Source organism: Sciurus vulgaris (assembly GCF_902686455.1).
Source record: "Sciurus vulgaris genome assembly, chromosome: 3".
NCBI classification, from domain to species: domain Eukaryota; kingdom Metazoa; phylum Chordata; class Mammalia; order Rodentia; family Sciuridae; genus Sciurus; species Sciurus vulgaris.
In genome coordinates, this window is record NC_136463.1 from 23,589,610 (window position 1) to 23,612,536 (window position 22,927).

Genomic DNA, 22,927 nt, shown 5'->3' on the forward strand with positions numbered 1-22,927 from the left:
CAACCAGAGAGCAAGGGCTTGTTACCACCAGCCACGATGCACAGGGACTAGCTCTATTAGAAGCTCAAAGGCCAAAGTGATCTGACTCTAGACACCCCTGTCATTCATCCTTTTAATAATCCTTCTATCTTCTCCTAGGCGTTTCTTTCTGCCTTTGAGTGTTGTGTGTGTGGTGCTAGTGATGGAACCGAGGGTCTTGTGCATGCCAGGTGAGCACTCTATCACTGAGCTACACTCCTCCCACTCCCAGGTAGTTCTCTTTTTTTCTCTCTCTTTCTCTTTCTGTTTCTCTCTTTCTGTCTCTCTCTCTCTCTTTTTTTTTTAGTGGTCTGGGGATTGAACCCAGGGTCTTGTGTTTGCGAGGCTCCTTTTTTTGTATGTGTGGTACTGGGGATGGAATCCAGAGGCACTTTACTACATCCCAACACCTTTTAAAATTAAAAAAAAAAAAAAAAATTGAGACAGGGTCTCACTAGGTTGCCCAGGCTGGCTTCAAACTTCTATCTGCCTTGGCTTCTTGAGTAGCTGGGATTAGACATGTGCTACTGCTTCTGGCTCCCCAGGTATTTTTTAATGGCCAGAACTCCTGGCAACTTCCTCTCACACTTTCTGTTTTCATCTGGTGCTGGGATCAGCATCTTTATAAGGGCTCTGGGGTAACACTCATTCGTTGCTGGGGGGAGTATAATTGTAAAACCTCCTTGGAGGGCACCATCATCGTGTCTAGTCAAGGCAGAAACGTGCATGTCCTGTGACCAAGCAGTTGTACCTCTTAGGCATGCCTTAGAGCAGGATAGATAGACTAAGCCTTTGGGCTGATGAGGCCTGTGCATCCTGAGTTAGGAATGGCCTATAGATTTTTAAATGGTTAGAGAAAAAAAATCAAAAGAATATTTTATAACACACAAAAATCATTTGAAATTCAAATCCCCAAAATGATTCATTTACATATTGTTTATAGCTGCTTTTGTGCTAGAAAGGCAGAATTGATGAGTTGTGATAGAGACCATATGGTCGCAAGCCTATAAAATTTGCTATCTGTCCCTTTGAATTTGCAAACTATGTACAGTTCTCTCAGTATCCTGATCTTTGCATCTGTAGATTTAACCCACCTTAGATTAAAAATATTCAGAAAAAGTAAACATGTACAGACTTTTTTCCCCAAACAATATAGTGTAACAACTATTTGCGTAGCAGTTACATACTACTAGGTATTATAAGGCATCAAAAGATGATTTAAAGTATATAGAAGGATGGGTGGAGGTCTTATGAAAATACTATGGCATTTTATATAAGGGACTTGAGTATACTCTGATTTTGGTGCCCATGGGGTCTCAGAACCAATAACCCCCTGGATATAGAGGAATGATTATATACAGTAAATATGTACAAGGGGACACATACAGAGTTCTTTGCAGCATTGTTTGTAATAGTGAACGAACGGAAACATGTTTTAAATGCTGCTTAGCAGGGAAGTGGCTAAAACACACCATATAAACCTCCCTGCCCGCCCAAAATGGAACTTCCACGGGGAAGGGGCAGGGCTGTACAGTCTGAGCACACACAGGCCTCCACACATAACGAGGAATCAAAAAAATATTGAGTGAAAACTGAGCAAGTTACTTCCTTGTGATATACCACTTACAGAAAATTTAAAACTCAATATGATATTTTATAGTTAAAATATAAAAGGATATACTGGAAAGCTAACCACAGGATTAATGGGAGTGGCTACCTCTGGGGCAGGAGCAAGATGAACTTCCAAATTACCTGCAGCTGGGTGCAGTGATATATACCTATAATCCCAGCAACTGAGGAGGCTGAGACAGGAGGATTACAAGTTTGAGGCAAGCCTCAGCAATTTAGCAAAACCCTAAGCAATTTAGCAAGACTGTCTCAAAATTAAAAATAAAAAGGGCTTGAGATGTACCTCAGTGGTTTTATTCTGGGCGAAATCCCCAATTCCAAAGAATAAACAAAGCCATGTAACCTGTTTTATTTCTTTGTTGATTAAAACACTTCACACAAGAATGAAATGTTAACATTGATTAAACTTGGGTAGAAAGAGTATGGCTATTTTTTTTTGTTTGTTTGTTTGTTTGTTTTGTTTGCATTCCTATGTAATTTTCAAATTAAAGAACAAAATTAGGAAGTAGAGAATATAGCGAACTCTCCGAGCATGAAAGTGACACTAAGCTTCTCCAGGGAGTAAAAAGCCAAGCCAATGGGCAGGAATTATAGGAAACTTCTAGACAATGAGTAGAAGGGGGAAAAAAGAGGGCAAGAACCAGGAAATCATGGCAAATGAACCCAACTCCCCCTAAGAGACTGACATGATAAGTTCACCAATCCCTTCCCAACCAAGAGAGGGTCTGAGTTGGGTCAGTACTGACTTTTAAGATTCATAACCTCATAGAGATGGACATTGCCGGCAAGAACATTATTTATAACTAGAAACCTCAAGCAGACTAGAAAGAGCTGCAGGCCCCTGCTACTTCCTGTGTGTACTAGCCTTCTGACCACAGGCTCAGAAAGCCAGCTTTTAAGGTCAGAAGAACGGAGATCCAGAACCAGACAGAAACCAACCAGAAAACAGAACCCCAGACAGGCTGGAAGGAGGCAGTGCAGCCTGACAGTGGTGCCCTGGGCTTCAGTTTGGGGCCATTTCTCTGCTCTGCCCCCCACACATCTGGCATGCAGGAACTGCCCCAGCATCATTAAAGGATACAGAAGGTGCTCTGCATCAGCGCCCCACCTCACCCTTGGTCAGCAAAATCAAAGGACAAAATAGGGAAAGGATTGGAATCCTTAAAACAAATGAAGGGGCTGGAGAAGTAGCTCAGTGAGAGAGCGCTCGCCCAGCAATGCACAGGCCCTGGGTACGCCCCCAGCACCACAACAATGAAAAATTAAGAATTTGGACACTAGGATAAAATCATCTTCCTCAGACTGAGGAGTTGATATAGAAAGCTCCATCCTTGTCCTGATGCCAATCCAATAATGAGGACAAGGTTTTGAGAACAAGGAAGACAGTAGCTCAGTGGTGTTCTTTGCTAGAAAACTAAAACTTTTCCTTTTTAAAAAAAATTAAATATATATTTTAGTTGCCAATGGATCTTTCATTTTATTTATTTATATGTGGTGCTCTACCAGAGCCACAACTCCAGCCTCTTTTTCCTTTCTTTTTTTGGTACTGTAGGTTGAACCCAGGGGGTCTTTTCCACTGAGTTACATTCCAAGTTCTTTTCTTTTTCTTAAACATATTTTTTTTAGTTGCAGATGGACACAATATCTTTACTTATTTTTATGCGGTGCTGAGGATCAAACCCAGTGCCTCACACATGGGAGGCAAGCACTCTACCACTGAGCCACAACCCCAGCCCCTCTTTTCTTTTTCTTTCAATTTTTAATGTTGAGTTAGGGTCTCAGTGAATTGCTGAGCCTGGCTTCAACCTTTTGATCCTTCTGCCTCAGCCTCCTGAGTCAGTGCAATTACAGGTATGTGCCACCGCCTAGCTGGAACAGAGGTCTTTTAAAAGGGGAAAACTCTAGGTGTGCCCTTTGAGGAGTCATAATTCATTTGTAGCCTCGAGAGTGGCATTTTTTAGATCTGCAGGTGCCAACTCCGAAGTCTGGATTCCTTCATTCCTGCCGTAGGTAAGCAGAAAAACGAAACTCAACCTAAGATGGGAAGGTTAATCTTGCTTCCCCCATGGTGAGGGAGGGGGAGAGGAAGAAAAGGAATAGAAAATTCTTACATATCAGTTTTAAAATGAGCTGCCAGTCCCAGTGCCATTTTAAAATAATCTGCAAGCCTTATATTCAAAGCCAGAAGTGGGGGTTATGTCTGGAAATGTGGGGAAGTCTCCGTGCTATAAAGGTACTAGGAATGGACACCCAAGACATTCAACACCCAAAGCAGAAGCCAATGATATATATGTGGAGAATGTCACATAAAATAAAATCCAGGGATCCAGTCAGATGCAGAGAATGTGGGATAAAGAATAATGTACAAGAAAAGAACCAAAAGATTGGTGGTTTTTTTTTTTTTTTAATTTATTAGTTGTTGATGAACCTTTAATTTGTATGGGGTGCTGAGAATCGAACCCAGTGCTTCACACGATACTCAAGTCCTCTACCACTGAACCACAATCCCAGTCACTTGATGAAACCTGGGAATTCAATGTCTTCCTTTGTACTTGGATTTAACCCTTTAATGTTTCTCACTATTGTATGGCTTTTCATTTAGCACATTTAACTTATGATGCTATATACATGATTTCATTTTTCAAACCAAATTGTTTAGGTATAAATAATTTGTATAAAGATTTTTTTTTATTTAATTGAATGACTTAATTATATTGTGATCTGACATAAAATGAACGTTAAAATTGCTTCCCCAAATCACACTTTTAATCAAAGTCTTGTTAGAAATACGGGGTTCTAGAGATCTGTAAAATTCTGATTCAGTAAGTTCTTGGGGGAGGGAGCAAGAAGTGGACCCATTACAGGGTGAATTACAGGGGAAACAGGAGGTAGTGCCATTTCAACATAGCCAACTTTATGACACGAAGGTGGCATTAGCTTAAAGGATGTGGCCATGCCAGATCACTGACCAGGGTAGGGATTGGGAACAAAAGCAAGGTTGGGTCAAAACATGTGTAATCAATCTGTACCTGGAGAGGAACACATGGTTCATGAACACCTGAGGCCAGGGAGGACAGAGCCCAGCTCTAGAAGAGCTCACCAACAGGCTGGGAAGACAAGGCTTTCCCAGCAACCAAGCAACCACCTCCTAAAAAAAGGTGACTGAGTGGCCCCTAATCTACGCATTCTGGAGAGAGGCAGCCTGGAGGGTCTGTAGAATTCAGCAAGGTAGCGAGAGAGGGAGTGAAGGCGGAAGTAGAAGCCCACAGTTTTCTGGAGAGCCTGGCAGGAACAAAAGGACAGGCACAGCAAGGGAATAGGAATAAATCCTATTGACTTGTTATAGGAAGCTTGGTCATGAGTGGCTGGAAGAGTTGGACACAGGCAGATGTTTTCGTCACTATTGGATCTGGAATTGCCTGGGTGACAGCCCAGCAGCCCCTGCTGACCCAACTCTGCTCAAGGTGCAGCTCACCCACACTCCAAAGGGCCAAAGTTGGCCGGTTACAACCCACCCATATTCTGCTCTCCTGTGCACCCTACTGGAGGGTCAGATGCTTGACCTTTATTGAGCATCTCCATGTCTAGGTTTCTGACATTAAAAGCCAAGAGCCATTCAGTCTGATTCTTGGACAAATGTGGGAAAAGAACCTGAGAGGTTTTGTGATTTGTCCTATATTGGAGTCAGGTTAAAGTAAACCCCAGCCCTCCCGACCCCAGCCCAGCCTCTTTACCCTCCTCTGCTTCCCATTCTACAGATACACTGGGTCCTAAGATCTTTGGCTAGGACTCCAAGACTAAGGGAAAACAAAACAAAACAAACAAACAAAAAAACCAGGCTGATCAATATTGCAGCAAGAGTAAAGCAGTTACTAATGAGACTTTTGGAGAACTTTTTATTGTTTTAAAAATCATAATTGAAGTTTCAAAAAACATACAACCCAACACATGTTCCAACTCCAGGCCTAACTGCCTAGAAAAGAGCATGGGGCTGTCCCTCCCCTCCTATTGCCCACACCACTAGCCAGGACCCTGCCCTGGGGAGACTGCTTGCCTGCCCTCCTCCCCACTGTGTGCTAAGTCACCACTGGAGAGGGGCCTGGGGTGAGGCAGGGGTGGCTGGCTCCCAGCACCCCTCACCCCCTGCACATATGCAGCCTGTGAGCTGTGTATGGGAAAAGAGGGCCAGTTCCCTGGGCAGGGGACCCCCTAGGGGGAAAGATAAAGAGCCAGTCCCCACTTGCCCCCCCACCCTGTCCCCCACTCAAGGGAAACTGTCGTCATCATCTTCTGCCATCTCTTTGGCAAACTCCAAGTCCTGCTGCTCTCGCTCACGCCGCTCCTGGGGAGAGATGGGTGAGGACTGGTTGGGCTCTTTCCCCAGGTGCTTCACTGGAGGCCAGGAACTGCCCAAGCTGCAGAGCAGCTCCTGGCTCTCCAGACACTTCCCTCCTCCCTTTCTGAATGGAGAGCTGACCTTACAGTCTAGCCAAGAGAAGGAAGCTCACCTCTGCAGACTCCAAATCCTTGTTGTATGATTTGGGAGGAAACCGCATGGCCTGGTAGAGCAGAAAGAACAGCAGGATGAAGGAACAGCAGGGGAGGCGGTCACTTAATACAACCCCTCTAAGGTCCCCATGCCAAGATGTGAACACCAAGGATCACTCTCTCCTTTAGCTGAGTGGGAGCTGGGTGCAACAATGAATTGTTATTTTTTGTAGTACTGGGGACTGAACTCAGGGGTGCTCTACAACTGAGCTGAACCCTTGGTCCTTTTTGAAAAACTTTTAATGCAGGGTCTAAGTTACCCAGGCTAACTTTGAACTTGGCATTCTCCTGCCTCAGCCTCCTGAATTTCTGGGGTTAAAGGTGGGTGTGGTAGTGCCCAGAAGAGAAATAAATTTCTATTAATACTGGATGGTAAATGCTTAAAAAGGGAGACTGGAAGGATCTGAAGGGAAGGATGACTGACCTGCTGATTGGGTGGGGAGAAGGAAAGGGAAGAAGGTGGCACCAGTTATTGAGATAGGGGTGAAGCCTTCTAGGTGGAGGGCTCACGAGTGAAAGAGCCTGGCCTGAGGTGTAGCCTAGTTGGGGGTGGAAGGAGTGGGAGGAGGGAAGGTGAGGCGAGAAGGAATTAGATCACAAAGGATCCTGCATGTCTCACTGACTATGGCTTTGGCATATTTTAAGCAAGGCAGCAATATCCCTGGTTTCCTGGGAGAAGACTGGGGAAAAAAACATGGTAGACACAAAATAACAACATCAAACTCAATGCCTGACAGAGGATAAGGGCTTACTGTCCCTGTGAAATCAGACCCCAGTCTTACATTTCAAATGGTTTAGATTTGGCCATGTGCCTGAATTTACACAGTGATGTCATTTACTCAGCAACCCTGCAAAGCAGGCAGGGCAGGTAGTACCTCATCATCAGCCTCACAGATGGAGGTAGAGTCTCACAGAACATGGACCAACAGACCTGCACCCAGTATCCCTGTCTGGTCCCTGCCAGCACCCACATCCCTACGGAGCAGCAGAAGGCAGCACAGTCCCGCAGGCTAGTGGTCATGGGACCTTGGTAGAGTCCTTCCCCCCTCTGCTTGCCCACTTCAGTGGTTTCAGAGGCGGGTGAAGACTGGGCCACAGCCATGAGAAATCTAGAGATATGCAGGCATGGGCACATGGCTGCCCAGTCTGAGGCCACAGTCGAGGGCTTCGCACCTTGACGGACATGTTGTGGATGTCCAGGCAGAAGGAGATGCGCTGGTGGAAGGCCAGTTGGGGTTCCCGGGTGGAGTAGATATCAGTCATCTCCTTTGACTGGACGTAGCCCTTCTCATGGTTGATGCTGGCCTCAATGACACCATCCCGGATGGCCTGCAAACCCCGCAAAGAAGGAAAGGTCACCAGAAAGCCTACCTGAGAAGCTTTTGTCCCATCCTACTGTCCTGTCATCATTACACTCTCAAAAACTCACACCCATACTCTTTCTGGCAACTTCCTGGCTTCTCTGCAAATGACTGGCATTCCTGAAGAGACTGAGCCACTGCTTTAGTTATTCCCCTCTGGCCAATCTCTTCCCACTCTGACCCTGAAACAAGCAGGAAGGCGGGAGCCTGGGGTAACAGCTCCTGACCCAGTCCCACCTTGGCAACAATAAACTCTGCGTCTTCTGGGCTATCCAGCTGCAGCTTCTGGGCGATGTCGGCCAGGGAGATGCGGGAGTAGGAGAGGCTGATCATGCGCACACCTGGGAAGAAGGCACACTGGGGTGAGCAGGGTGGGTGTGGGCCCTGTCCCTTGGAGAAACCCTGCCTGAGACCCAGATCCAGACCCATACCTGTCTTAATCACATTGTGTCGCAGTCGGATGATTAGGGTGTAGGTCCCATCTGCTTGGAACTTCTCCCCAAACTGATCCAGGACCTGGTTGAACTTGGCTAGATTTCCTGTCCTGACAGCTGCAGGGGGAACAGGAATGGGTTAGATAATGCAAATGAACACGTGCATCAGAGAGGCCAAAGAAGAAGGGCTCTGGCAGGCTCTGGGAGGGGACCAGCCTTACCTTGGGTGAGAAGGAAGTAGGGCATGAGTGAGCGCTTGAGGGAGGGCTGACGGAACTGCAGCCGGTCCGGGATCTCCCCTAGCAACAGTTCCACCACAATCAGAAGCTTGTGCACCTGGACAGGGCATGACACAGGAGCACAGTGGGCAGGGAGTCCCACCAGTGGAAGAAGAAAATGAAATGGGGCTTCAACTGGTCAGACATACAAGGGGGGAAGCCTTTTGATGAGGCTCCCAAGGAAGGAAAAATCCTTGAGGAACCATGCTGGGTAGGGAATCAAAACCCCACCTTCACAGCCAGGTACTGAGAACAGCTGACCCTTGGACCACACAGAGTCCTCAGCTTTAGTTTTATCTGGGCAATCAGAACATACACTGCTCTGCAAAGGCAACACTCTGAAGCACAGGCCAGATGGCTCAGCAGCCTTGGGAAAGAGCGTATCCTCTGGAGAGGCTGATGGGGTGGACTGTTTATTACTGGAGGAGAGGAGGGGGACAACGTGTAGAGCTACTTATCTAGCTAGAGGCAGAAGCACAGGGAGGGCCTGGCAGACCTCAGTGAGTGAGCAGGGTATGGACACAGAAGGCTGGCTGGAAAATGGGCCTTTCCTTCTCCACAGGACTGTGAAGTGTTTCTGAATGGTGCCTGTTGTGGGTTTAGTACTGTGGAACGAAAACTATAGTGGAGGGATGACCTCCAACAATTAAGGAGTTGCCTACCAAGCAGGAGGCACAGGGACATAGACAGACAGTGTCCTTGCAGACGGGAGAGGTGAGGGTGAAAATGGTAGTGTGTGATTATGCTTATAGTCGGGCAAAGATTCTTCACCCCCCACATACATCCATGAAGTTGCCCTGTTGCTTGGAATAATCTATGTGTGAGGGGAAATCCATGGCAATGGAAGAATTTAGTAAGTGCCTTAAGGATTCTGACAAAGAGAAAAAGGAGGGAGTCTGTTTGAGTTAAGGAAGCAAGTTAAAGAGGCAGGAAAGTGTGCAGGAGCCATCAGCAGAAATGTGCCACTTTGAACAAGAGGCTGAGCAGTTCAAAATGTGCACCTGGATATGGGAGGTCCAATCTCTAATCAGTAGCCAGGAAGCACGGAGATACTAGGTCCTTAGCTTCCTCACCCCTCAAAAGAACATAAAAATAATAACACCTTGCCTGCCTGCCTCATGAGAGTGTTACAACATTCCAGTGGGTGGATGATGGGGAGCAAAGGGGGCTTCCTGAGCAAAGGAAAGGCAGGCATAAGCTCTGCTTACTTAGCAACTGCCTGGAGGCTGAGTTGGCAGAGGGGAAGATGATGACCTGCCCTAAGTGTCCAGAATGTTAGTGGCTCAAATGAGGGGTTGGCGACATGAAAAAGCAGGCAAATACCAAAGTCATGAGACAACGCAGCAATCCACTCAGTGACAGGGAAAAGGAGGGGGAGGTCAGAGATGACCCTGAGGTTCCCACTTGGATTTGTAGAGCATAAGGAAAGACTGAAAGCATCAAGAGGAGTTAGTTAGGGAAAGGGTACATTTGAGGAGTTGCGGGTGTTTAAAGAGATGAGGGGGTTGTATTTCTGGGTCTGGTATTCACAAGAGGGGTCAGAGTTAATGTTATGGGTTGATTTATGACCATTCAGCATCAAAATTAGATGCTGAATGAAGACTACCCCCAGGACTTCAGAATGTGACTGTATTTGGAGAAAAGGACTTTAAAGAGATACTTAAGGTAAAAATGAAGTCACATGGATAAGGTGTAATCCAGTATGACTAGCATCCTTTTAACAGGGTACACACCTGCACAGAAGGAAAATCATGTGAAAATATGGGAAAAAGATGGCTATCCACAAACAAATGGGAGGCCCTCAGAAGAAGGCAACCATGCTGACACCCTGATCTTGCATTTCTGGTCTCTAGAATTAGGACAAAATGAATTTGTTTAAGCTCCAAGGCTGTGGTGCCCTGTTCTGGGCAGCCCTAGCAAAGTCAGTTAGTCATGGACTAGAGTGAAATTCAACGAAGGTGAGGGTTGAAGTTATGAATGCACGAGATTACGGGAGGAGAGAATGTGGATGTTAAAATGACCAGGTAAGCTTTTAAAGTGTTCTGGTGGGGACTGGGGAGGTAAGAAGTAGAGGGAAAGACATGACTGATGAGGTGCGTGGCCAGTGGACCACTGGTGAGGGGCCAGGAAAGTGCTGGTGTAGCTGCCTGATGGGGAAGCAGCAGGAACTTCTTTCCTGGAGAGACTTTAAGCAAATAGGTGACAGGCCAAGACCTTAGAAGACAGGAAGGAACAGGATCAAGAATACAGGTAGGAAAGCTACCTTTAAGTAAAAACAGGAGGGAAAAGAATGAGTAAAGTAAGGACACTATCAAGTGAGGACACGATGAGAAGCGAGTAGTGTGCAACTTGGAAAAGGGCCCTCACCAGAGCTCAGTTGTGTGAGTTCTGTGATCTCAGACTTTCAGTCTCCAAAACTGGGAGAAATGAACTTCTGTTTTTTTTATGTACCACCCTGACTCTGGTTCTTTGTTTGAGTAGCCCGGGTGGATGAAGACACAGAGGGAACCCAAGGCAAGGGTCTCTAAAAGTGGAAAAGGAGGCAGAAGTGCAGTCAGAGTCCAAGAAGGAAGCAGAGGTTGGAGCAATGCAATGTGACGAGGACTCAGTTCATCGGAAACCACGTGCCAAGATAAGCCAGTGGTCTCCAGAAGCTGAAAAAAAAAAAAAAAAAAAAAAAAAAAAAAAAAAATAGATTCTCCCTGAGAGCCTCCATAAAGCAGCACAGCCCTGCCCATATCTTGATGTTAGTACAGTGAGACCCTTGTCAGTCTTCTCATGTGAGCACTCTAAATTTTTTTTTTTGGTACTGGAAATTGAACACAGGTGTACTTTACTACTGAGCTGTATTCCCAGTCTTTTATCTGACAGGGTCTCACTAAGGTGCTTAGGGCCTGGATAAGCTGCTGAGGCTGGCCTCAACTTGTGATACTCCTGCCTCAGCCTCTTGAGTAGCTGGGATTACAGGCATGTGTCACCATGCCCAGCTAAGAAAATAAATTTGGGTATTTTAAACAAAACAAAACAAAACAAAACAAAAAAAACCAAACAAACCAGTAAGGTGAGACATCAGATTTGGAGAGAAGGTAGCTGGGTTAACAAATGCTAAATGGCCTTCCAACTCAGTGTGGCTCATGTACCAGCAGCACTGGCACCACTTGGCAGGCTGTTAAGAAATGCAGCCCTTCAATATGAACCCCAGGAGTCTTGTATTCAATAAGCTGGGGCGCTAGGGAAGAGCATGGGGAGGCAGGCTTTTTCACAAACATGCATGCACTCCCTTTCATATTCCCAGGCTTCCTCACTAACTGTACACACTGGCCAGCTCTCTGCTCCTTCTTGCCACTTGGCTCCACCACAGGACAAATGGAAACCTTATGCCTTATTTGAAAATACTGCTTTGCCCATAAAGCCTCTCCTCTGGTACAAGACATTCTGTGAGTTTATTATCTGTATTTCGTTTGTTTGTTTTCAGTGCTGGGGATTGAACCCAGGGCCTTGTGCATGCTTGGCAAGTACTGTACCACTGAACTACATCTCCAGCCCAATTATCTGTATTTTCACAGATCCTTCTGCCTTTTTTTTTTTTTTTTTTTTTTAAGTACTAGGGATGGAACCCAGGATCTTAAGCACGCTAGGTAAGCACTCTATCACTGAGCTACATTTTATTTTTAATTTTAACCAAGTGTTTCAATAATTTGTTAAGGCTGGCCTTGAACATGCAATCCTCCTGCCAAAGTTTCCCAAGCTACTGGGAGTACAAGCATGCACCCAGCTTTTAAAAAGACATCTCAGTGTGATCTGTTTTAAGTAATCTAATCATTCACTCATATGCCAATGTGTCTGGAAAATAATTTCTCTCTATGAAAATCCTATTCATCTTCCAAAAATAAATCAGTTCAAATTTAAACTTTATGACCACTTTAATTATTAGACCAAAAATAAATTTCTTTCTCTGACTTTGTGAAGAGAAACAAAAGGAATTTCCTCTACACTGATCCAGTCATTAAGCATGTCCACCCTGCTCTCTGTCAAGGACATTGAGGAGGTAAATGTCATGGGTAAGGCAAAAGCAGAGGTCTTTAGTGGGGAAAAAAGGGTTCAAATCCCAGCTACTGGGCTCTGTGACTTTACACAGGCCTGCAGTCCCAAGTCAACATCCTTTATCTCTTCAAAATGCTATCCCTACCAATGCCATTTCCTGTCCCTCACAGTGTCTAATACCAAGTCAAAGCTCAAAACCTCCTTAGTGACTGACAGCTTTTAAGGGGCCAAGGTTTATCTCCACCAGAGCCCATCAGCTTCAAGATTTTGGGGTTCCCTGGCCACAGACAATGTTGATCTCAGATGGACATTGAGGGACCAGATAAAATAGAGCCTGGGGCTTATTAACACAATCCATGCTCGTATCTAGAATGACTGACAGGAGTACCTGGGAATCAAGAATATTCTAAAACCTATCTCCCAAGGAGAATATCCTGAACACGAGCTGCTAGAGGCATAGGTTTACTGTGCTTTGATAAATAGTACCCATAAATAAGACTTTGATAAATAATGCCCATAAATAAGACAGCTGAAGCAACCTCTGGGATAATAAAGATTAAGGAAGCCAGGCTGGGAATATAGCTCAGTTGGTAGAGCGCTTGCCTTGCATGCACAAGCACAAGGCCGGGAAGCCGTCCCTGGCACCCTGTACAGCAAAGCAGAACTGAAGTGGTATCAGATAAGTTAAGGTGAAGGGATGATGGCAACTACTGCTCACCGTCTGTTTGAAGCCGACAGCTGTGTGCTGAGGGGCCTTGCGAAGGGCGTTGGTCATTGTTCTCCGGGCCTCTGAGTACTCCAGCTGAATGGCTTTGATTCGCCCTGGGGGTGGAGGAAAGAATGGGTCAAGAGAGTGGTGCCATCACCAGAGAGCCACATGGACCAAACCTTAGAAAGTCTGCACTAAGTGAGCACGAGATCTCTTCTGACTTGTGGTCAGGCTCCTCTACTCACCTGTGTAGTAGAGGTACCTGGCCCACTCATTGTTGTTGGCCTGCTCAGGGAATACGGACTTGGACACCAGCTTTTCAGCCTGGTCGTACAAGCTGTAGTGTAGGTAATTCCGTAGCAGGAGGTTCAGCAGGGTGGCCTGCCCATCTGCATCGTGCCGGAGGGTGGCTGTCCGGAGTCGGGCATGCAAGAAGCTTCAAGAAAAAAAGTAAAAGGATGTCAAAGGTCCTAAGCCACAACTCTGAACTGCCTCTGACTCTACATTCTCTCTCAATTCCTAAAAAAGTGATGTAAACTGGGGCTGGGATTGTAGCTCAGAGGTAGATCGCTTGCCTAGCATGTGTGAGGCACTGGATTCAATTCTCAGTACCCATACAAATAAATAAAATAAAGGTCCATCAACAACTAAAATATATAGATATATATAAAAAAAATGATACAAACTGCTTTTCTGGCTATTCAGTGAATATTCAATTACAGACTGGCAGTTGTGTGAAGTGCCATGCTAGCTACACAAAAAGGATTAAAACCCTGCTCTTAGGGAACCTAGTGGCGAGACAGCCGATGCTCATGTTGATACGTAGCACAACAGATGGTGGTGGTGGTGGGGTGGTGGTAGGGGCTGAGAGGAAATCAGGGTAAGTGCAATGGGGACTGCAGGAGGCGAGGATGTAACTGTGATTTCAAATAGATTGATACTGCAGGACTCACTGTGAACGTTACAATTAAGTGAAGCCTTGAAGAAGTCAGGGAGAAGAGGGGAGAGCCAGTGCAAAGGCTCTGAGGACGAGTGTGCCTGGCCTACCCAAGGAAGAGCAGGAGGCTAATGGGGCTGAGGGAACTGAGTGTGCTGGGCAGAAAGAGGTGAATGGAGGTGGTAAAGGGCAGGACATGTCAGCTTTATGAGTTATTGTGAGGATTCTGGTTTCTCTCTGAGAGAAATGGGGAGCCACTGCAGGTTTTGAGCAGAAGAGGAAAACATTTTCCAGTTTTTCCTTTCAGCCCTGACCCACTACTCAGTCCTCCCTTGATGTGGAGTGAAAAAAAGAGCTATAGGACAGCTCCTTTTTTTTTTTTTTATACTCAGAACTGAACCCAGGGGCACTTTACCACTGGGCTACTTTTTTATTTTGAGACAGGGTTTCACTAAGTTGCTTAGGGCCTCACTGAATTGCTGAGGCTAGCCTTAAACTTGTGATCCTTCTACCTCAGCCTCTTGAGTCACTGGGATTACAGACACAAGCCACCACGCCCAGGACAATTCTTAACAACCTAGTGATTATCTCCATTCCTTTGTCCAAGATCACCGCTCACATAGCTTAGGGCACGTAAACTACTCTTCCCACTACCTGCTGGGTACCTTACACCCACCAGCTCATTGCTCTCTGCACGCCCACAGCTCCACAGTAGTGATGACCAAGGGCCACCAAGGGAGACCTTGGCCACCTGTACCTGCGCACCACATCCAGCTTGTCCAGGAACTCATAGACCCGGGCGTGATAATAGTAACACTTTGCAGCCACAAGGTCCAGGGCCCGGCGGTTCTGAGTACTGATCTTCTGCATGAGGTCATCAGAGATTTTCTGTGCCTAAGGAAGAAGTCAAAAGAATCAAGTGGCAGTTCTTCAATAGGTTAAACGCAGAGCTACCATATGAGCCAGCTGATTCCCCTTCTAGGCATATACCAAAGAGAACTGGAAGCATGTTCACTCAATAGACTGTACAGAAATGTTCATAATCACATTATTCAGAATAAAACAGAAGTTCTTTGGTGAAGAATGGATAAACAAAATGTGGTATGTTCATATAATGGAATATTATTCAGTCGTATGAAGGAATAAAGGACTGATTGATATACACTAGATATGGATAAATCTTTAAAACCTTATGTTAAGTGAAAGAAGCCAGATGCAAAGTCCATATATTATAATTCCACTTATATTAAATGTTTTGAGAATAGGCAAATTTTCCATAGATACAGAAAGCAGATTAGTGGTTGCTGGAGGCTAGGGTGAGGGGAGGATGGGGAGTACCTGCAGCAGGTCTGGTGTTTCTGAGGTGATGAACTATCCTGGAACTAGGGGTGACAACTGTGCCACCCTGTGAGTATAGTAAAAACCACTGAACTGTACACATCAAAGGGGTGAATTTTATCTCAAAAATAAGCAAACAAAACAGTGATGAGGAAAGGAAAAAACAAAATAAGGAGTTGAAGAGTAATACCTGTCATTTCTTGAGCATCCTCCTATGATAGTGGTTATGATTTACAAGGAAGCTGGCCCTAGGTGGGGGTGGTGGTGGTAGAAGTATGATTGATACAGGTTGAATATTCTTTACTAGAAATGCTTGGAACCCGAAGTATTTTGGATTTAGGATTTTTTTTGGATTCTGGAATATCTGCATATACATAAAGAGACATCTTAGGGATGGGACCCAAATCTAACATGGAATTTACTTGTTTCCTAGTTACCTTACACACCATAGCCTGTGGTATTTTACACATTACGTTTTGTGCACATGTCTGTTGACTAAGACCTGTCATATAAGGTCAGGTGTGGTATTTTCCTCTAGTGGCACCATGTTGATGCTCCAAAAATTTCAGATTTTGGAGTATTTGGATTAAGGATATTCAACCTGTATCCAAAATGGAGCTCTTTAGTTTCATAAAATAGTTGCCATTTATTAAAACACTGTGAAAGTTTACTTTGTGCAGATTGTGGTGGTAAGCATTTTTAAATGTTATTTTATGTAATTCTGATAATAACAATTTTGTAAGGTACACAGTTATTCCCATTTTTACATATAACTAGGAGAAATTAATTTGTCTATGGTATAGCTAGGATCAGAACCCAGGTCTTTCTGTCTTCAAGTCTCCTACTTTTTCCAAAAGAATCCATTATATTATGTGGTATCATACCAAAGACAGACAGAATGACTATGGCCAGCCCTGCCCTGTGGTGCCCAGAACGGGAGTGAAGGGAGTCTCCCTAGTTATGGGGTCAAACACATACCCACATGAAGAAGTCTGGAAGATGGTTCTTTTTTTTTTTTTGGCGGTACTGGGGATCAAACTCAGGGTCTTGTGCTTGTGAGACAAGCACTCTACCAGCTGAGCTATCTCCCCAGCCCAGGAAGATGGTTCTTAAAAAGCAATGAAAACCTCCCCCACAAACCCCTCTTACTGCTTGGGGCTCATTACACTCTCACTGCGTCCTGGATACCTCTTTGTAGCGCTTGCTGTTCATCAGGAAGATGACCATGAGGAGCTGGAGATAGGCTTCTACTTCAGGCAGGAGAGGGGCTGATGCAGCTTTTCCTGTGCGGGGACGGAACTGTAAATCAGCTTCTGTGTCCATGGGCTGGGAAAGGAGAAAGTTACCATGGAAAAGCTCAGTCAGATCAATCAACCAAGAATTTACTGAGCACCCACATTGTGTTTCAACATGTTTCCTGAATACCTATTATGTTCCAAGATTTTGCTAGGTGTTAAGAGACCAAAAAAAGAAAGAAAAATAAATAAATACAGTTTTTCCTGAGGGAGTCAATGAGACTGGCTATATGATAAATACAAAAAAGGGATAAAGAAGTATCACAGTCTTCTTTATGGAATACAATGGGACCATAAAGAACAATGTGAGGAATTCTCAAAGAGCCTATAACCTAAGTAGAGATTAAAGTGCTCTACCTGGAACCACTGTAAATCTTACCAAACAGGGTTTAATGAGTAATATAATTCTGAAGATGAAATCAAGAATAACGACATAAGTGGAGAACAGTGGAACACACCTGTAATCCCAGCTACTCAGGAGGCTGAGGCAGGAGAATGCAAGATCAAAGCCAACCTGGGCAACTCAGGGAGACCCTGACTCAAAAAAATAAAAAGGGTTGGGCAAGTCATTCTAGGAGCCTCTTATTAAAGGGCAGAATATGCAGTCACCTCTTTTTTTGTGCTTGCAACACAAACACTCTACCAACTGAGTTATATCCCCAGCCCAGTTGCAATCACCTCTTTTGCCCTAATATGGTTAAGCAATATTTATAGATTCCATATACTCATTTTTAGACATAACCAAGAGAAAAGGAAAAATACAGATGCGTAGAGGATGACAGAAAGAGAAGGAAGGAAAAAACAGCAAGAAAAAAAAAAATCAGATTTCAAAAAGGGTTGGGGTATAGCTCAGTGGTAGAGGGCCCTTGGGCTCACTTCCTAGTTAGGGCAAGGGAGGAAAAAAATGGAAAAATGAGACTAAGAAAAAGTTGTTTTGTTTTGGTTTTTGTTTTGGGTGAGAACAAAGGAAAGAAAGTTGACATATATGTAGTCCTTATTTTTGATCTAGTCATTGACATCTGATCCAGTCATGAAGACATAATGCATAAGTCAGTCCCCAAAATAATCACGTCGTGACTTTAGAGATGAGAAGGTTAAAAACCATCAAAGGTGGGGTTAGGGAGGGTGTATTTTCCCTCTTTCCCAGGTAATAAACTCTTCATTGTTCTGCCTCCAGGGATTTTCTGGCTTTTCACCACTACGGACTGTTGAGTGCACAGGATCTTAGGGAGATGCCAGTGGCTGGAAAGTCTGGGAGGTTTGGGAAGGCTAAGACTGGACTATATCATGAACAATGAAGGAATTTCATAACTACAAAAGAGAGGTCTCTCTTGGCATGGGGAACACAGCCACCCATTAAAGTCTGCATTAGCATCTATGACATGCCTAGCTCTGGTTTAAGAGTTTTCTCTACTAGCAACTCCTGACCCCCAATCTACTCATCACATCTAACAAATGAAGAAAATAAGGCACAGGGAGGCTAAGTCACTGTTCAAGTTCCATAGGTACAAAATGGTAGTCTGGATTTCAATTCAATTCTGCCTCCAAAACCTGTGTTCTTAACCAATGTTCTTATTTCCTCCATGGTGAAGTTTTGAAGGAAGAAAGACACCTTATCCTAGGACAACAGAGATGTCACACAATCTGAGAAGGTATGTATTGTGGGGTAGTGGCAGATGAGTTTAACTGGGAGGGGCTGGATTCCCTGATTTGGAAGAACGACACTATAGGAGAGAAGGATGGGTCCCTTGCTGTTGGGCAAAGAGTGTTAAATGTGCTGCTCTGGTTTCACTCCTCATGCCCTAACAGATTATAAGACAGGTCTTCAATTCTATCCTGGGGGTCTGAGGCCAAGTCCACATCCTTTAAGTTGGCCTGATCCACTTACCTCTTCTAGGAAGGATAGTAAGAAGTCTCGAGTGGCATTATTAGAGGTGAAGAAGCCATGTACAGCCTTATACAGAACATAGTGGTTGAGGCGGCGTGACGTGGAAGGCAGCATCCTCAGGGCCCTCAGCACAAATCTTGGCTCCTTGCCTGAAACAGCCTTCTCCAGCTGTTTCACGTGCTCTTTGATGTCTGTAAAGGACAGAGACAAAAAAGTTGTTACTTGCAACTCCTCTTATTCCCTCCCTCACCACTCTGGGCAAGAAGTTCTAGGGAGCCTCTTGTTAAAGGGCAGAATATGTAATCATCTCTTTTGCCCTAATATGGTTAAGCAATACTTATAGATTCCATAGACTCATTTTCAGACATAAACAAGAGAAAAGGAAAAATACAGAGGAGAGGATGACAGAAAGAGAAGAAAGGAAAAAAACAGAAACAAAGCAAAAAAAAAAAAAAAAAAAAAAGGAAATTTATCAGATTTCAAAATAGGAAACTTTCTAACCATGCACAAAGGAGCAAATACATGTGTGTACATGCAATGGAAGTACCTGACTTTGCAAAAGAAAAAAAAAATTTTTTTTTTTTTTTGGGTGCTGGGGATTGAATCCAGGGCCTTGTGCCTGCAAGCAGGCACTCTACCAACTGAGCTAGGCCCCCAGCCCCAAGAAATATATTTTAAAAAAATGTGACCAAAGATTCATACTTTTTTCTATAAAAAGTTTGTATAAATGGTTTTGAGAAACTCCATTGCCAGAATTTCAAAATAAAAATGGTCATGAACCAGAAGAGGCAATTAGCAAAGAGACACACAAAAATGTTTTGCTAATATGTGAATAATTACAAATGTTAACATGTTTATACTACTATATTAGCAATATTAAAAAAATAACCACATTGTAACATAAAGTATATTTCTGCTGGTATAATGTAAATCAGCAGTTTTTCTAGACAGTATCTATCAACTTTAGAAATGCCTACCCTTTTTTACATGGGACTATAAATTCTGGGAACCTATTCTTAAAGAAATTTAAAAAAAATTTTTTTTTGCAGTACTGGAGATCAGACCCAGGGCTTTGCTCATGTTAGGCAAGTGTCCGACCACTGAGCCACATACCCAGCACAAGAAATAATTATAAAAAGATTTAAAAACTTGAGCACACCAGGTATGGTGGTACACAACTGTAATCCCAGCAGCTTGGGAGGCTGAGGCAAGAGGACTGCAAGTTCAAAGTTAGGCCCAGCAAATTAGCAAGACCCTGTCTCAAAATAAAAAATAAAAAGGGCTGAGGATGTGGCTCAGTGGTTAAGTACCCCTGGGGTCAATTCCTGGAACTAAAACAAAATACAACACAACAAACTGGTCACAAAGAAGATCAATATAAAGCTATTTATAAAAGAATGAAACCAAAAATAATTGTTTTTGGAATTGGGGACTGAACCTAAGGTCCTGTGCAGGATAAGCAAGCACTTTATCACTAAGCTATACCTTCAACCCCTATAAATACTTTAGATGTGCAGCAATAGGAATACAATCCATTGGCAGTTTTTAGACACCTTTGAATATTCAGTAATTAGCACAGGGTGTCTGGGACACATTAATGATACACTAACAGTTAATAGGTCCTATCCCTCTCACCTATACAGATGAGGAAACTAATTCCAAAGCTTGTACTCTTAACCAATATACCAGGTATCTGATACATGCTTCTGGAAATGAGAAAAAGAAAAAACAGGAAATTATTTGTACTTAGTTACACCATGACCCAAACTATATATTTCAATTATGGGAGACTACACCAAAAATTCATAGGAAGAAAAAAATATTAACTGCGGCTGGATGTTTTCCCTGTTACTTTAGACTTCTTATATTTTCCAATATTTCCATAAGGAACACAAGCTACTTTAAAACAAGAAAATCAAAGTGCCTATAATAAATACATGTATAGACCCAACTATCCCACAGGTAATGCTGAGTGGCACCTTTGCCACTAGCTATAGTTATTTTACATAAAAGGACCTTTATATGATCTTCTTGCCCAACTGCAGAGCAGGAGCTGATGCAGTCAATACTATTACATCCTCAAACGCATCACCCAGGAGCTTAGCTTTACTTATCTTAATGCTTTATGATAGTTTCTCATGCAGTTAAGTAAAAATAAAACCCATTCAATAGTCTACTCCCACTTGATCCAGAACCCAGAAAACAGCATCAGGGTCACATGGGAAGCTTTCACTGTAACCACTCCAAATGTGCACAGGATGCTCTAAATGGTAAGTGTGAAAACAGATGCTTAGAGAAACAAGACCATGAGAAATGGCACCTAGGAGAAAAGAAATGGGTACTGGGCAGAAATGGTACTGGAGTTGAGTTCAAAGTAAGAATTAGGAACTCAAAAAATGCCAAAAGTTCAAACAAAGATGAAAGTGTGTATGTGTTTAAACACTTAGAATACCAACCAAGTGAGAGTAAGGACCTGAAAGAAGAGGCAATAGGATCGTTTGGGCGCTTCAACTAATAGACATAAGTAAGCAATAAAATAGGTTTAAATGGCGCTGTTAGGGCAGTTTACTAAGGGCAGGTAGGACAACAGAAATCCTTTGTACACTCTTTAAGGTGACAATATAATAATCTGTATTATCCATGCACCCTTTACACACGCACACACAATTGATTCTAGAGAGATCAATCATACGTTGGGGGTGCTAGAATCATTTGGGTGGGATGTAAACGGAAGAGGTCAGAAGAGAGTGTCAGGGTAGTGGGGGCAAGCACTTCTGACCCCAGCCCCAATGACAGAACCCAAGGAATCGAGGGTGCTGGAGGCTGAGCTGGTGTTCCAGGGAGAATCCCCATCACCGGGGTCGCTGTCACCCTTGATTTGGTATTTCCCCGACCCGGGCTCGCGTACCCTCCAAGGTGACGGTGTCCAGCTCTCGCTGGGAGTGTTCAGCCGCTGCCGCCGCGGTCTTGCCATCGGCCTCCGCGGCTGACCCGCTACCCGCCGCCGCCTCCTCTTTCATCTCCACATCCTGGGGGGCCGGGGGCGGTGGTGGTTCTTGTTCCCCTCCGCCCGGCGGCGGCTTCGCCTTGTCCGCGCCGCGGCGCCGCGCCGAGCCCTCCTGCTTCATGGCGCCCGGGGTCGCGGCCTAGTCCGGGGACCGAGGCCGGGGCCTCCCGTGAATCCTGGTACCAGGAACCAGGAACCCAGCCGGGCCTGCACACAAGCGCGGGCTCGCGTTGGGCCGCACGATGACGGAGCAGCTGCAAACCCCTTTCCGGCGCTAGGTCTTCTGGGAAACGCCAGGCCCCGTGGGTTGATGGCCGAATCAACTAAGGGGAAAGAAATCAACAGCCGAAGTGCAGGATGGAGGCGGATCTTGGGGGAAGGACGGGAGGAGCCTGTGTGAGTCTGTGGGGTTTTCTTTGAAGTGCTCATGTGTTGACTTAACTTCCTCTCGAGTGCATTTCTGTGGATGTCCACGAGAGGTCCCCTCAGACTCCAAGCTGGGCTACAACGGACTCTACACCAACTAGAGTGGAGTGGGTAGGGCCTATCGAGCGTAGGGAGAGATGACGTCAGGAGTTGCCGGGCGGGATTTGCGCCCAAGCTCTTGGGATTTGCCGGGTCCCGACTTGCCTTTGAGACCCGCCAGGCTCGTGCTCAACGGCTACCCGGTGCATCCAGCGCGAGGCAAGAAAAGAAGGCTGCGGAGGAGGGCTAGGCTGTTGGGTTTTAAATAAACGGAATTGGGGAGTAGGAAGAAACCAATGGCATCCGGACTTCCTTGTCAGATTTTAGTTTACCGCTGAAAATAAGGCATAAGATATCTGCAGCCTAGCCTGGCGGTGGCAGGCATGTACATGCCTGTTATCCCAGGGACTCAGGAGGCCGAGGCAGGAGGAGCTCACATTCAAGGCCAATTTGGGCAATTTAGCGAGACCCTGTCCCAAAACTTAAAAACAAAGGGCTGGGGGTGTAACTTAGTAGTAAAGTGCTCCTGGGTTCAATCAATCCCCAGTACTCCCACCCGCACCGCCAAAGCCAGCCTGGTAGTGTGGATGGGGGAGAGTGCGTTTGTGTAGAATCACTGCAGTTTAATAAAAGATAGGGGTCCACTTTATGTATGGTCAGGTATGGATGTGGAAAATTGCTCAAGAATGTAGTACAGTAGGTGGGGCGAGACAGTGGACATTCAGCCCTGGCCTGCAGTAGATTTGTGAGGGTGAAAAGTCTCCACTGGCAGAGGCTTCAGAGAGCCGGTTCAGGGGATCTAAATTGGACCAGAAACCCTGCCCACTTATATTTCAAAGAATTCCCCCAGTGGTTCTGTGGAGTAGTGAAACCGGGGGGATACTGGTCCCAGTTTGTTAAGATACAAAGCAGTAACTTCCTATCTTGGATCTTTGATTTCTTCCATAAATGGAAGTTCAGAGTTTTAGACCTTGGA

General features: G+C 44.9%; 1 protein-coding gene and 1 pseudogene across 2 annotated transcripts; one reads left to right on the plus strand and one right to left on the minus strand.

The window, feature by feature from the left end:
* The first annotated feature begins 3,246 nt into the window (after positions 1 to 3,246).
* LOC306655641 lies at positions 3,247 to 5,850 on the plus strand (annotated as a pseudogene). Its single transcript has one exon. The product of its transcript is annotated as an uncharacterized misc_RNA (transcript).
* PSMD3 (proteasome 26S subunit, non-ATPase 3) lies at positions 5,527 to 21,786 on the minus strand. The gene is made up of 12 exons (XM_079130292.1): positions 21,388 to 21,786; positions 18,480 to 18,670; positions 16,485 to 16,622; positions 14,716 to 14,852; positions 13,267 to 13,457; positions 13,031 to 13,134; positions 8,212 to 8,326; positions 7,988 to 8,107; positions 7,794 to 7,897; positions 7,369 to 7,524; positions 6,156 to 6,206; positions 5,527 to 5,989 (listed from the first exon to the last, which is right to left on the minus strand). The coding sequence occupies exons 1-12, from the start codon at positions 21,605 to 21,607 to the stop codon at positions 5,912 to 5,914; spliced, it is 1,605 nt and encodes a 534-aa protein (XP_078986418.1). The 5' UTR covers positions 21,608 to 21,786; the 3' UTR covers positions 5,527 to 5,911.
* Between the last annotated feature and the right edge of the window lie 1,141 nt (positions 21,787 to 22,927).